The following is a 16,634-nucleotide window of genomic DNA, read 5'->3' as shown; positions in this document are numbered from 1 at the left end:
GAGAGCTAAAGTATTTCTTTACTCAGATCTCATGGCTTCCACATCCAAATCTCACCAGCCATCCAGTTTTTAGCTTGTAAAGTTGCTAAGTATGGTGGGGTTTTGAGGTGGCTCTAGGACCATTTAGCTACTCCAGTATTAACATCAGAGATATCTCCACCCAGGATATTGGATTCACTTACCATTGAGATTCCTGAGAAATAGCTTCATATTTCAGTTCTTTCTGGAAAGTCTCCAGTGCCTTTGTCTTGAGCTAATTGAAACACCAGGAAACCATGAAAGTGGTCATTTTAATTTTAACTACTTTCAGTGCCAGTGTGCAAAACTATCCATACTTAAGGGAATGATGGCCATACTCCATTGAACAATTTTTCTTTCCATTCCTAGATGCATATCTTTTGCTGTCTTTTAGGAAAAATGTTAGAGGTGGAGGCAATTTGAAATCATCTACTTCCTTTCAGTTTCCCTGAATCTCTCTCAAATGAATTTAACTAATTTTGACTATCTGTGTCAATCCCACTTCAGACATTAATCTATATGACTATCATAATGATGTGCTGAAATGATTTTTCAGTGCTTGCTGTAAGTTGGGTGAAGTGAAGTTCAATTTCCCAGTAGCATCCTCCAGCAGGACAGGCTTCAAAACTGCTTGAGGCCCACTCCTGCTCATGAGCAGTTTCCTTGTAATTCAAGCTGACCTACTCCTGCTGCAAAGTTAACTGTCCCTCAGCCTACTTCTACAGTTTCTTGGGATTTTCCTATGACCAGCCAACTGAGGAATAAAATGTACCAGCCTTGATATGCAGATGGCTTTCATGTTATGTAGGCACCAACTTAAAATGGACTGCTGTGGCAATGCAGCCTCATTTGGGGATAGCTCTAAAGGAAAGTGGAGATGGGAAATCTTTCCAAGGGGCAGGATGTTTGTTTGGAAGGTGAAGTAGCCTGACTCAAGGATCTATATGAGATCATGGGCTTTCACCAGATGATCCAAAACTGAGAAGGGACAAGAACAGAGAATTGATGGCAAGAAAGAGGCAAAAGGATGGATGTCTTAGAAAATGTATGCAAAGATTTGTATTTCTTATGAATGACTATGAAAAGCCCCTTGTGAGAGAGGTTTTTAATATTAAGGTGGAAAAAGATGACATGACCTGTACTAGTGAGTCTTTCTCTAGCCTCCCTGGTGCTTGCACAGCCCAGACTCTTGAGCAAAATGGTCATGGCAAAAGAAAGACTATGCATAGACTCAACAACGTGGATATCCCCTCACCAAGACTGATCTGGCTGCTACTGCTGAGGGCCCAACCATTAGCATCATCAACCAACTCTGGAGCTCCTGATATGACACCATACCCTAGGGTGAACAGTCACCCACTTGGCAGCATATTAATTACATTGGCCCCAGGGGCAAAAATTGCTGTATCCTGGTATCTTTTCTCTTCTTCTATGAGAATAGAATTTACTTTTGGTCCTGTGGCCATTCAGAATAAAGGCCCTGCAATTAGGTGTGCATATGCGACTTAGATTTGGCCAACGGGATGGAAACAAGTGTTTCTGGAAGCATTTAACACAAGCTTGTATTCATCATTTGTTCTCTTAACTCTTATGCCCTTTTCCATCCTGGTACCCAGCACCATTTGCCTCGTCTTGGACTATGCATTGAGGTCATGCTTAGTGACTCAACATGATAGGAAAAGCCTAGATTCCTTACATTGTGGAGTGTCAAGTCAGATATGAGCTGCTTCTTTTCTTTTGGAGGGATTCATGCCACTGAGTAACAGGAAAAGAAGGGGGCTTGGTGTTGGCTAGCATGACTGATACTAAGAATCAAAAGTAACTACTATTGCTATTACATAATAGAAACAGGGAGGAGCATAGGTAGAACTAAGAAGATTCCTAGAACAGCTATATCCAGTGTTATGAAAGACCACACAGGCAAGATCAACAAGAAATTATGTCCCTTAGAAAGGGAAGTCTGGCTCACCTTCATGGGCAAAGAACCCTGATTAGCTTAAGGCAAAGGGAACTTGGAATGTATGGTGGAAAAGAAGAGAAATACTTATGACTTTATGACTGATTGCAAAAATGACAGCTGTAGAATCACCATTTTCTTTCTTGTTATATGCATATTTATATTTTTTAAATTGTCTTTTTATGTTAACCTTTCTCCACTATCTTATTTAGGGTGTATTGTTGGTGATGAACTCTACAGTTTAGTTAAAAAATATACACACCAAGAATGGATCATGATAGCATTATAGAGGAACAGATATTATCCAGAGACCTGCATGTAGTGCTTGATGTATTAACTGTTGAGACTTTTGATTGACCTATTTTAGAAAGGGAGTTATTACTTTTTCAGTTGTATGAGAAATTTACATTATATTAGGTGAGAGCATTTCTTTTAAGAAGCATAACCTTGCAATGTTGAGTAATCCAAGAGATGGGCTACAGTAAATAATTGTCGCTTGTTAAAAACACAAACAGCACAACCCCTTCTTATGTTAGGGAACCACTTCTCACTATAGATAATGAATACGACTGAGTCTTACTTTTCCCACCTCTTTTGCAGTTAGGGCATGATCTAAACTCTGTTAACCAGATGACACCCATCCCAGACTTGAAATTGAAAACTAGTGACACACAGCCAGGGACCACCTGGGCTCCATTCTTGTGAGAGAGGAGGCAGCTATGCCCAGTTACCAGACACCGCAGTGTTTTTACTAATTTTAGGCCACTGCCTAGTGTTCCAAGTTGTTTGTCTTGGCAGTGCAAGTTGTGGGTCTGTGCCCCGTGGTAGCAATAGTTGAGTATTCATTGGACCACCTCTACAGTGAGATTTTGGACATTGTTCTTGGTTTCAAAGCCTGTTTGGTTCCCTAGTCCTCTAGGAGATTGTATGAGCTACCAAATTAATAGATGCCTTTTATGCTTAAATCAGTCAAAGTCCTCTCTCTTAAGCTCAGGACCCATCTATCCATCTACCTATTGCACATTTCTACTTGGATCTTCACCCCTCCACCTCTGCCAGAGTTTCTTTTCTCAGTTAATGGTATCACCATCCACTTAGTTCCTCAAATCAGAAACCTTGGAGTCATTCTAGTCTTTTCCTTACTTCCTTGGTCCAAACACCCAATCATTTACCAACTCTGTCAATTCTAACATAAATATTTCTTGAACCTGTCAACTTTTTTACATCCCTACAGTTACCACCTTGGGTTAGGCCACAGACATTTTTCTCTTGGATTATTGTAACAGTCTCAAGTAATTTCCTCATATTGAGTATTGAACCATTCCATTCCATTCTCCAGGGTGCAGCCAGATTAATCCTTTCACCTGCTTAAAATTGACCATGGTTTCCTATAGAAAGTCCTAGGGATAAACATCCAAGTCTTTAGGTTCTCCATTTTGCTCTTGCTCATATCTTCGGTTTCATCTCAAACCACTCTACTATTACTCACTATGATGATGCAAGCAAGCGTGTTTCTTGAACCAGTTTACTATTGCTAACTCTGATGATACAAGCAAGCTTGCTTCATTTTCTTAGTCCCTTATCTTTGCAGGTGTTTTGCTGACTGCTTAGAATGCTGTTCTCTTTCCTTGTCTGATGAACTCAATTTTTAGGGCTTGTTTCAAAATGTCACTTTCTTAGGTATAGTTTCTCAATCCAACCGACATAGGTTATGATACTGTTATTTTGCCCATTAGAAATTATTATGCTTGCATCTTCTTTATGGATTGCATCTTTATTTGAAATGGAGAGTTGGGTCTAGTGTGTTCCAAGATTGAATTAAGGCTCTGGGCTAATTAAGGTGTAAGGAAAGATAAGGACTACGACACTTCCTACATTCTTCACAGATAATGCTGCAAAAGGAGAAAGTGAGGATGAGTATAGGGGTTATTCTTTCAGGGCCATAGAGTTTTTAGGCTTTAACAGGCTTCAATAGCTAAATCAACTGGGATATCGTTGTCAGATTGTGAAGGATATTGCTGAATATATATGTATATATATTTTCATATATTGAGCAAATATATATATATATTGCTGTCTTTATATATGCTATATAAAATATGCTATATATATGCTATATAAAATGTGCTATTTTAAGTATATTCTTATAGCTGCATTCAGTATATATTTTAGTTTTTAAAGTTTTTTCAGGTATCAGGTGTCAGTGTGCCTAAGTCCATGAGCTTTACCATCAGCCCAAACTAATCATGGTAATCCTGTTCCTATTTGCCAATGACTTATTATGGATAGATACATAACCCATCTCTACATAAAGAGAAATTGGCTAGACTTGGGGAGAAGTAAAGAGAGACACTAGGTCTAGATGACATTGCCTCCTGAATCAAGCCAGGTTTGAAGCCAGAAACTGACTTTTCTGATACAAGCATCAATAAAAAACTTCCTTTTTGTTCATGCCAGTTGGGTCTGTGTAGACTGTAATTCAGTGACTGAATGCATGAATGCAAAGTCTAAACTGATATAACATTTGAAGACTATTTGACACAAAATGCAGTAAACATTTTCCATGTATTGTCTCATTAAATCCTCACAATAATCTTTTGAGGCAGATACTCCTGCTGTCTTTGGTCATGGAATTAGTAAATTTCAGAGCTGAGACTTCAATCCAGGTACTCTGCCTTTAGAGTACAGAGATCTCTCATAGGCATCTTAATTAAACTCATTATATTTCTCCTCTTTTCCCCACCGCTGTCTCTCCTCCAACATTCTCCATTTCAGTTAATGGCATCCCCATCTGCCAGTAGCTGGTGTCAGAAAATTCATTACTTTTGACTCCTTTATCCTCCAAATCTAAGTGTCAGCAATTCAGTCAATCTTACTGAATATTACCATCAGAATACTTGTCTGATCCATACTTTCGATTCCGACTGATTCTACTAGTACAGACCTTTACTATCTAGAGTCTGGCTCTGAGGTCTGTATAGTAGACCACTGTGTTGCTTCCTATTGATACCTGATGTAACCTCACAATTTTTTTTCAACACATTGCAGGCGTTATCAATTCATCAGGCTGGCACATGGGATTAAATCCATTTGCCATAGGCGGGCCATGGTCTGGCACTTCCAAATTGATTTCCTTGCCTATAGTCTTTCCCTGATCCATCCAACTATCCCTCTCTTACTGGGTAATTTTTAAAACAGGTCTCCTCCATACTTGAAAACATTGCTACCTATCTCCAGAATAAGCATTAAACTTATATATTGTTCAACATATTTTTCAAGAAATATTTATAGATCATCTACTATGGGCCAAAGTACTATTCTAGGTATAGGTGAAAAAAAGTCATTGGTGCACAAAAGTCATTCAGAGCCGTGTTTGAACTGTCCGAAGTGGGGTCGGTGCAGGGTCTGAGGGATGCTTTTGGCTGCCGAGCGAGGTTCATCATCAGTCCAAGGTCTGAACTGAAGGGCAATGGTTCTATGAGGTGGCTGTATTTAAGAGATTATGGCATTTGCAACCCACAGTGTTAAAAAACAGAACTTTTGTAATAATACTGACGATCATTCCGTTGATCTTCCTAAAAAATGATCTCTAATTTCACTAATAAGAACGTGAAGGAGGTTAAGAAATCTCCAAAACAATTGGCTGCTTACATAAATAGAACTGCAATCCAGTAGCCTTGATTCTTGAAGACGACTGCATAACTATGTAGCTTACATGATGTGACTGTGTGTGAAAACCTCGTGGCTCACACTCCCTTTGTCCAGTGTATGGACAGATGAGTAGAAAAATGGGGACAAAAACTGAATGAAAAATAGCGTGGGATTGCGGGGAGTGGGATAGAATGTTTTGAGTTTTCCTTTTTCCTTTTTTTTTTTTTGGCATAGGGAAAATGTTCAAAAGTTGATTCTGGTGATGAATGCACAACTATATGATGGTACTGTGAACGGGTGATTGTACACTGTGGATGATTGTAGGGTATGTGAATATATCTCAATAAAACTATTAAAAATAATCGGTGCAGATTTAGTGAGTACATTTGCAATGACGTAACAAAGGTAGTAAACATAATTAATTAAACTTGGAATCTGTAATTATTGTTTCAACACTGCATTTCACAAAGGTTTGAGGCAAAATTCAAAGACCATTTCAGAGGTACAACTGAGATCATGAGTCCAAACCAGGGACTGGCAAACTCTGCCAAAGGTTTATTTTTGTATGGCCTGAGCTAAGAATGATTTTTTACATTTTTAAGGGGTTGAAAATATAGAAAGAATATTAACTAGCTGTCTGTGGCCTAAAATACTTTCTGGAACTTTATAGAAAAGGAATTTAACAAAATACACATGGAAGAAAAGATAAAGTATTTTTAAAGTATGCATGTAATTATAAAACAGTGCATTTAAATAGAACAAGCAACCAAGTCCTTCCTCTCCTTTCAGTTTAGCTTTGAATAGAGGCAATAGAAGCAAAACCTATTTTTGTTTTTTTTTTCAGAAGAGTTGCAGATTAACACAAAAAGAATCCCAATTTAAGAAATAAATTTTGAAAATTGGTCAATGACACAATTAGTGGAAAAAAAAAAGAACATAGCTCAAATTCATAATAAAGTGATCATAACAACATATTCACAGAATTTTAGAGTAGGATAGCTTAAAAATAATCTAATCCAAGTTTATTTAAACAACCTAATTACATAGAACCTAGAATAGGGAATGAGATCTTATTATTCTGTACAGGTTAATGTAATACCCAGATACATTCCCGAATATTTTGGGCAGAAAATAAAAACGTATTTGCCAAGTCCCCTTGAGGGACTGGGGAAAATGTGGAACTATTAAACTTCCCCATCTGAGGAATTGCTGCTATTCTTTAAAGCAATAGGGGCTCCCAATTTAATAAGCCAAGCCCTCACCTAGAGGTCTGCCATTATGAAACTTATTTCTGCAATGGCGAAGCTAGGCCTGCATGTAGTTATACCTAAGAGTCACCCTCAGAGAGCCTCTTCTATTGCTCAGATATGGTCTCTCTCTCAACCAACTCTGCAAATAAACTCACTACACTCCCCTTATGTGGAACATGACTCCTGAGGGTGTAAGTCTCCCTGGCAATGTGGGACATGACTCCCAGGGATGAGCCTGGCCCTGGCATCATGGGATTGGGAATGCCTTCTTAACCAAAAGGGGGAAGAAGAACAGAATAAATTAAAATTTCAGTGGCTAAGAGGTTTCAAATAAGAGTTGAGGAGTCACTTTGAAGGTTACTCTTATGCAAGTTTTAGCCAGATACTGTGAATACCACAGTATACCAAGCCTCAACTAACAGTATTCCCAAAAACCCTAGGGAGTGCCCTGGGCTCTAAGTCTCTATAAATATTTTTCTTAGCAAATTTATTTGTTCAGAAACTTAAGGCCTCCAGATTGATCCCATGCCAGGTAAGCCCTGAAACTCAAGCGATACCAGTCTCTCTAATAACATCAATCAGTTTCATTCCTCTACCCCATAAGGTCAACACCCCTTTCCAACACAAAGAAGTTAAAATGGTCATTGTTCAGATATCCCTGAAGACTGAGAGAATGATCAAATGAGGAGGAGGTGTAACTGAGAAATTAGGATTTAACAAATGACTGTGACTACTGACTCATTACATAGATATTTCTTCTTAGTTTCTGGTGTTTTAGAATAGACAGAAGGAAATACCTGAAGTTATGGAACTGTAATCCAGTAGCCCTGCTTTGATGATTATACAACTATATAGAAAAAAAAAAAAAAAAAAAAAAAAAAAACAGAAATGGTTGACTGTGTTTGTGTGGCTCTACTGCTGGATGTGTTGTTCTGTTCCACTGATCTATGTACACTATCTTAGTTAACCTACCTCTATTTTAAGTCTTAAAATTGGGTAGAGTGCAATATTAGAGGTCAATTGGGGGAGGTGGTAAGGAGTATGTGTGGGGTTTTCTTGTTTCTTTTTATTTCTTTTTCTGGAGTAATGCAATGCTGATGTTCTAAAAATGATCATGGTGATGAATGCACAATTATGTGACATGTGAACTTTTGATTGTATACTTTGGCTAGACTGTATGGTGTGTGAATATATCTCAAGAAAGAAAAATAATCTAGTCCAGCCCTCACATTTTAGAGCTGAAACGAGACCCAAACTAGGTAACTGACTTGCTCAAGGTCACACAGCTAATTACCTGCAAAGCTGGAACTGTTATTCAGGTCTACAGTTAGAACGAAAGTGATATGTCAACACTACAATATATACTTTTCCATTTTTACCATCTATGGAAGTTTGGAAAATAGGACACCTCTCACACATCTACAGAAATATATCCTTTTATTTTATAACATTCCTTTTCTTTTTAAAGATGCATACAGTACTTGCAGCTCAAGAATTCTGAGGAAAGCTATAGAAGACCTGGCACTATTTTTGAGAATTACACAACTGGGCAGCAAAATAACACCTTTATAAATGTCATGACATATAGAAATAAAATTTAGTGTTTGCACACAAAAATAGGGAAGATACATTCAACACGTTTTCTTAAAACGTGCACTTAAAATGTTTAAATGTTTTCTAAAACTTTGGTCATCATGCTTTATTATAACTTCCTAAATTTCACAATTATATAGATGATTGAACCCCAAAGGTATGCAAATATATCCCATTAACACAGCAGCAAAAGCAAGCTAATACTGTACAATCATATTAGCAGACATTTCAGAAATACATGTTTTCCACAAATAGCACACAAAACTTAGTTTCTGATAACACATTTCAATGACTTTTCTTCCATGTCATAAACTAAGCCTGAGTCATGAGACATAGCAGAACATGATTATATAATAAAAAGTATTTTTTTAATTAGAAATCTAATTGTACATATAAGACAAATCGCCATTTCTATAGAATAAAGCAAATGAGTAGGACTTTTCTCAAAAATATTAAAATTGGATTCATTTTGTGTGACCTCCTATTTCATGAATATTAGGCTACACTAATTGTTATAAGTTTTTGTGTGATGAATGCAAGTGGTAGTAGGGTTGATATAGGATAGATGTGTACTCATAGGCTGCAAATAAAAACAGCCATTTACTTAATTTACTGGATGAGAAGAGCAGGCACTGAAAAAGTAACTTTAAAAGAGTTCAGTTTGTCATCATGTTTGTTCATCATGCCATATTTCATCAGAGCAAGATTCATAATTCATTTTAAATTGTCATATCGAGCAATTCTTCCAAACTTTTTTTGATATGTGGTGGTTGAGATGCAGCCTGATTTAACAAATTCTGACCCATCTGTGCAAAAAGTGCTTTAGATAATTTAGCTGTAGCTGTTCGTATATTTCCTCCAGCTCCAGGCAAGGAACCACTATTTGTCATGTTTCCTAAGAGGTGCCATAAAACAACCAACACTTTCTGTTCGGTGGCATGGGGCTTCCTTTGATAAAGTTCCATAACGATATCTGAAAGACAAAAACACAGTAAACAGTGAAGTTTTTTGTTTTGTTTTTTTTTTAAGCAAATTCATTCTAGTTGTTACAAAGCACCTAAATTATACTAAACTTCTTCCTTGTGCCATCTGTCTTAAAATGTCAAGACTCTTAAAGAAAGGTAATGAAATAAGGAGTCAGAAACTTTCCTACCAAAGACTGGAAAAATTGATAAAGACAGAAATCACACCCCAAATTCATGTTGATGTTTTCCAAATATAAATAAAATGTAAATAAAAATTTTAATACATTTAACCTACAGACCTTATATAAAACACATATTTTAAAATAGGAGCTGTCTATAAGCACCAAAATTGGATTTTAATGTCTTTGTATTTTTCCTATATTATATATATATAGGAATATAATATATATTATTTCTGCTAATAGGATGACTAAGTACTTAGTGAAAAAAAAATTATAATTTTTGAAGAAAAATTTTGGGGTAAAAGTCTTAAAGGTCCTTTTGTACATCTTTATATGATTTATTTCTACTACAAAGGTAATGCTATTGAATTTGGTAACTATCCCAAAACAGGATTGAAATGCCCATCCTTGGTTATTGAATGATTTCTTTAGAGAATGCAGTTAAAAATATTTACCAGCAAGCTTTTCAGTCATATCTTGTTTCGCTTTTCCATTTAAAAACTGAGCTTTTGTGCAAAATGGCTGTAGAAGTAAGTAATTGTCTAAACAAAAAGGACAACACAGACATATGTTTAAAGAGCAAGGAAATTTTAGTTATTTTCCAATATAAGCATTTAAAGGAAAAAAGTGATTCATTTTTAGAATGCCAAAGTATTATAATTTTTAAAATCTACAGAGTTAATCACGATTTAAAATTCTCTATAAAACCTTAACAATTATGTTTTTAAAGCAAATGAGAAATAAACATACCTCACAGAGTATTAGGAACTAACATATGGTATAAGAAAGAAACAAATTACTCATCTCTTAGGTATCTTATTCCAAATGATATTATAAGCTTATAAAAAAAGAAAAAGATTACTTTCTTGGGGTAGTTTTCCTTTACTGATATTTTTATACTTAGTTCCCTCCAACGGTTATATCTTACATAATTATAGTGCCCTTTCAAAACCAGGAATCTGACCTTGGTACAATGTGTGTGCAATAGTTCTAAGACATTTTATCACACATTTATATAACCACCACTGCAATCAAGATACAGAACTATTCCTTCACAATAAAGACCTTCTTTCGTGCTACCCCATTAGAGTTGCACCCATTCCCCTCTCCTCCCACCATCCCAACACTCTGGCAAACACTAATCTGTTTACCATCTCTATAATTGTGTTATTTTGAGAATGTTATATAAAATGGAATGCTATGTGACCTTTTGAGATTAGCTTTTTTCACTCAGCATAATACCCTTGAGATCCATCCAAACTGCAATGTGAATCAATATTTTGCTCCTCTTTATTGCTGAGTTGTATTCCATAGTATGGATGTATCACTGTTTATTCAACCATTCATCTGCTAAATGACATCTGGATGGTTTCTAGTTTTTGGCTATTACAAGAAAAGCTGTTATGAGCAATTGTGTATGGGTTTCTATGTGGACATGTTTTCATTTCTCTGGCATAAATGCCTGGGAGTACTTGATGGTTGTATAAATGGTAAATTTAGTTCTTTTTAAAAACTGCCAAACTATATTCCAGAGTGGCTGTACCATTCATATTCTCACTAGCAATGTATGAGAGAGCCAGTCTGTCAGCATATGGTATTGTCCCTATTTTTTATTTTAGGTGTACTAATAGGTATGCAGATATTATGATTAATTTGTGTTTGAATTTCTCTAATGGCTTGTGGTCTTGAACATCTGTTCGTGTGCTTGTCATTCCTAGATCTTTTTCAGTGAAATGTTTCTTCTTGTCTTTTGCCCATTTTCTAATTAGACTGTTTGGCTTTTACAAATGTTGAGTTTTGAGTTTTTTTACATATTCTAGATATGAATCCTTTGTTAGACATGTAGTTTATAAATATTTTCTCCTAGTCTGTAGTTTGTCTTTTTACCTTCATAATAGCATTTTATGCAGAACATGTTTTTAATTTTGACGAAGTCCAATTTATTTTGTGTCAGATATGAAGTTGAGGTTGAAACAGAAAAAAAGATTGAAGGTTAATCTAATGGGATAGTATTTAAATTATTAATAATTAAAAATAATATAGAAAAATGCAAAAATGCTTTGACAATGTTAAATGAAAAACATGGAAATAGTTGTATTAAAATGGAAGAATTATTGGTGATCAAAATTTTTCCCTTATTTTGATATACTACCTTTGTAATTTTTATATTTAAAAAATAGTAAAGAAACAAGAGTAGGAATACTTAAGCAAAGTAAAGATAATTTCAGTGTCAACATAAGATTTCTTACCTATGTACTGACTCAATGCTTGAACAACGTTTGTGGCAGCAGCATAGATCCCTGGATTCTTGGAATTCAGGTTGTTATCTACTATTGCTGGAATTAGCATGTTGATTATAGGAGATAAGTTGTCTCCAAGCAAAGGAATCATTTTGTTCATTGTTTCTAGAGCCACGAGATTTACTTTACTATTGGAATCATGAAGTCGAGATTTAAAAGCATCAAAGATCTAAAAGTAAATTGGTAAATTATTTAAAGAGAAATAATGTTCAGCTAGTATATTTCAGTTCCACTATAGCATTTCACAGTACTCATTATCCTATTCTGTTAAAAAACACATACACAACATCCTATTTAACCTGAACTTAGATAACAGAAATGTTATAAAAATGTGGATGCTATAAATCTAAATGTCTGAATTTTCTTAGCAAAAAAAGAAAGCTTCAAAAATCAACCCTCAACACTTTAAACATCCTAATAAATTAAGGTTGGGAAAACTGAGACTGACCCACTGTAAATGTGATAAAAATGCAGTTTTCTGGAAGATGCAGGCTAGCCTAGCTAACTCTAATAACTTAAAAAGTTTCTACTTATATCTGTATGCATGGCACAAGTAGAAATGTTAAGTTTTACTGTAGAGATTTGACCTAGTTTCAGTTTCAGTTTGTTCCGAGAATTTGAGGCAATTTCAGAGTTATATTTTTATTATTGTCCCTTAACATAATTAGAATCCTTAACTTTCATAAACTCAAGATATCATAAAGTGAATATTAACCAATTCTTCAGTCATGTCACATGATTGAAGAGCTACTCTGGGGCTGAGATTATTAACCAATAATTTTTTATTATTTTTCATGTTAAGAATACTCTTTCCAAATGATCTGGTTTTATTGTATTTAACTTTCTAGTTTATATGACACAGTAATGTGGTACTTCTCTTTTGAAAATTAAGAGAGAATACCACTGTAAGTAAGAGCAGTTACGCATATTATATGAATCTAAAGTAGAATTTCATGAATTAACTAATAGAGTTAACTAAACTAAATTCTGATGAAGCATAAATAATCTATGCTCTGGTACCATCAGCATTTATTAGTATCTCTCATTTTATTGCTGGTTGTCTCCCTGAAGGTAGACATGAAAAGTTTTAGTGTCTGTTCTGAAGCATTATCGGGTCCCTTAAACGTCTTTGGTTTTTTTAATATTTATTGATTCATTCCATATTTATTTATTGAATGCCGGGTTCTAAGAGCTCTGAGTCTATCATATAAATAAGTGGCTATTTTCTTACTTATTCTTTTTCAATTTCTTTGAATTGTCCTAATGTACTTTAACATAGCAAAATCTAAACCCTAAGATCCTGAAGATCTTTTCTTACATTATCTTGTAAAGTTTTGTACTTAGGTTTTAAACTTAAATCTATAATCCTTTTTGAGTTAATTTTGTATAAGATGTGAAACTGATGTTGAGGTAGGAAAAAAAAGAGTTAAAAAGTCAAAAATAAGGGCAGGGAAGGTCAATTTAATGGGACAGTATTTAATCGTTAAAAATAATTCAATTCATTCTTTCCAATAAACTTATTTTACTAAAGTACTAAGATTTAGTTATATTAATGAACTTTATTAGCCCCAGATTTCAAATGAAGTTAATTGCAATAGTCTTTACCTTCACAATGTTTCCAACAACAAGCTCTTGATGATTTTCTGTATCTGATAAAAGCTGTTTAATTCCATTAATACGGTCACGAAAGTCTTTTGCATTTAATAAACCTGTTATAACTTTAATGTACTCAGCACTTTCTAAGGAATTACGAGGAACTGATTTTCTGGTGATTTCACGAATTTCAGTTACCACTCTAAAGTGAAAGAAAGGTAAATTTAATTTCCTTGTTAACATCTTACAAAAAACGTAACTGTAATAAAGAATTCTCATTATACATTTATTTTTCAGAAATTCAGAAAATGTTCCTGTTTGATCTATGAAATTTATTTTCAGATTTCTTTTATATTTTATAACCTGTAATCTTTCTTAATATTAGAGTAACCCACAGCCATAACATCTGTGTCAGTCCCCAGAACAAACCCCTAGGTTCAGTGATTCATTAGGAGGACTCACAGGACTAAGAATATAGTTGCACTCATGGCTAAGATCTATTATAATAAAAGGTATGAAGCAAAATCAGCAAAGAGAAAAGGCACATAGGGTAAAGTCCAGAGGAAACCAGGAGGAAGCTTCCATGAGTAGTGGACTCACACAGGACTCCCAGGAGAGTCACACATAATGAGCTTTATTCCTTCAGTAATGAATTGTGAATACACATGTGAAATGCTGTCAACCTGGGAAGCTTATTAGAGACTTACTGCCCAGGATTTTGACTGGGACTAGTCAAGTAGGAACCCTCTGCCTAGCACATACCAAAATTTGAGACTCCTAAAAGGAAAGCAGGTCTTCGCCACAAACTATATCTTTGCCCAAACACCTTAGGCACAGTAAAGCACCCTAATCACCAAGGAATGGTAATAACATTCTTGAATTCTATTTGCCAGATGCCAGACAAGGGCTAATCTTGTAAGGTCTTTCTATGGATAGTAATCTCAGGCCTTCTTTGTTAATTCTTTCCGTCCAGGTTCTCTGCCCTTTTGAGATCTAGTTCAATTATCTGAACGTCTTTTCCAATCCCATGTCCTACTGAAGATTAAGGGAGCCAATCATATCAGGGAATGGTAGGATTTCTCCCAAAATCCAAGTTCCCAGATGCCAGACAAGGGCCAATCTTGGAAGCAGAGTTTTCTACAGATTGCAGTCTTAAGCCTGTTTTGATAATTCTTCTGTACAGTATTGGTGAGGAACATGCATGGGAAAATGAGGTAATTGACACCCTCAGGATTTACTTTGGCACTGACTTAGTATCAGTAGAATAATGGCTTTCCATGCCTATAAAGGGGTAACTCAATGTGATGGATGATGATCCTTTTGAAATCTAAAGACTCATGCAATGGCAAGTTTTAAAGACAATGGTCACAATTTGCCAGAGTTACCACTATTTTGACGACTAGCACTATAAAAATCAGCACCATGGTGTTTTAAGAGCAGGATTAACGGATGACTCAGAATTATGTAGAAAAAGGACAGAGACTAACGTGTTGATCCTGGATGATTTTCCTTACATTTTTAATTTTTTTAAATAAATTAACCTGAGGTTAATTTGTGAAATTGTTAATTCTATACCATGAGGAAAAAAGATAATCAAATTTGTTTTTAAACTGAGGGTTACGTGGTACACATAAAAGGTGAATAAATTGAAAGAGCAGAACAGAAAGAACCGCAAGTATCCATCTAAATAGTGCAAACCTGTCTTGAAAGACACTTTTTTAAGCTATCATGGAAAATTTAAGGGTTCAAAACAGGATGTAATTGATAATAAAATAACATTTCATAAACTTTAAGAGGAAGAAGATAAGGTAAAAGACACATGGAAGGATTCAGTAGTTATATGAACACTAATAAAATGCAGAAAAAAGAGAAAACATTAAAAATGAACACTTTACAGCAGCATTAGTTATACAATATATTGACTATTCAAAGCAAATATAATAACAGTGTATTGTATAGTTTATAAAACAGGTAGAGGTAAAGTGCATGACAACAACACATAAAAGATGAAAGGTAAATATTTTGTAAGTATACTGTGCCAGTTTGAATGTATTGTGTCCCCCAGAAAAAGCTATATTCTTTGATGCAATCTTGTGGGGCAGATGTTTTAGTGCTTATTGGATTGGAATCCTTTGAGTACTTCCGTGGAGATGTGACTCACCCAACTGTAGGTGATAATTCTGATGAGATTGCCATGGAGGCATGGCCCCACACATTCAGCATGGGCCTTGATTACTGGAGCAGTATATAAGCTCAGACAGAAGGCGCGAGCTTGCTACAGCCAAGAGGGGCATTTTGAAGAAAGCACAGGAACTGCAGATGAGAGACAGTTTGAAGATGGCCATTGAAAGCACACTCTTGCTCCAGAGAAGTGAGAGAGGACAAATATCCCAGGTGCAACTAAGAGTGACATTTTTGAGGAACTGCAGTCTAGAGAGGAATGTCCTGGGAGAAAGCCATTTTGAAACCAGAGCTGTGGAGCAGATGCCAGCCACATGCCTTCCCAGCTAACAGAGGTTTTCTGGACACCATTGGCCATCTTCTAGTGAAGGTACCTCATTGTTGATGTGCTACCTTGGAAACTTTATGGCCTTAAGACTGTAACTGTGTAACCAAATAAACCCCCTTTTATAAAAGCCAATCTATCTCTGATGTTTTGCATTCCGGCAGCATTAGCAAACTAGAACATATACAAAACCAGAAAATATTACAGATACCCCTAAGTCTATTTACATAGTTTTAAATATAATGTTCAAAATACATTTAAAAATACATGAAAGGTCACAGCAATATTTTTTAAAAGGGTGTAAATATTGTTACATAATTTAAAAAGATTACAAAAATGTCCATATATTTATAAAAACATTGAAAAAATTTAAAGAGTAGTTTTTTTTCTGGTTGGTGGAATTATAGGTGATTAAATTTTCCTTTTTTTGGTAACACCTTTACTTCATGATGTATTCATGAATTTCATAGGAATGCAACTAATTTATAGCTCTAAATCACAATAACACTGAATCAAAAACACTTTATATGAACAAAAGCATTTCCTGAGAAAATTTCAGTTGAGTTTTAATCCATTCAAGTGTATTACATTATAGAACTGTACATATGAAAACAGTGAA

The 16,634-nt window shown here is 35.2% G+C and overlaps 1 protein-coding gene across 1 annotated transcript in view; it reads right to left on the bottom strand.

Moving 5' to 3' along the window:
• Positions 1-8,296: 8,296 nt before the first annotated feature.
• Positions 8,297-16,634, bottom strand: part of TOGARAM1 (TOG array regulator of axonemal microtubules 1) — a 124,228-nt gene continuing 115,890 nt past the window's right edge. The window contains exons 19-22 of the mRNA XM_037834917.1: positions 13,522-13,711; positions 11,866-12,085; positions 10,072-10,158; positions 8,297-9,442 (exon numbers count right to left, since the gene is read on the bottom strand). Of these exons, the coding sequence (XP_037690845.1) occupies positions 9,189-9,442; positions 10,072-10,158; positions 11,866-12,085; positions 13,522-13,711 (751 nt within the window). The 3' untranslated portion in view covers positions 8,297-9,188. The remainder of the gene's footprint in view (positions 9,443-10,071; positions 10,159-11,865; positions 12,086-13,521; positions 13,712-16,634) is intronic.

Source organism: Choloepus didactylus, chromosome 4 (genome assembly GCF_015220235.1).
Source record: "Choloepus didactylus isolate mChoDid1 chromosome 4, mChoDid1.pri, whole genome shotgun sequence".
In the NCBI taxonomy this organism is placed as follows: domain Eukaryota; kingdom Metazoa; phylum Chordata; class Mammalia; order Pilosa; family Megalonychidae; genus Choloepus; species Choloepus didactylus.
The sequence above is the reverse complement of the archived record's forward strand: the minus strand, read 5'-3'. Positions and strand labels throughout refer to the sequence as shown.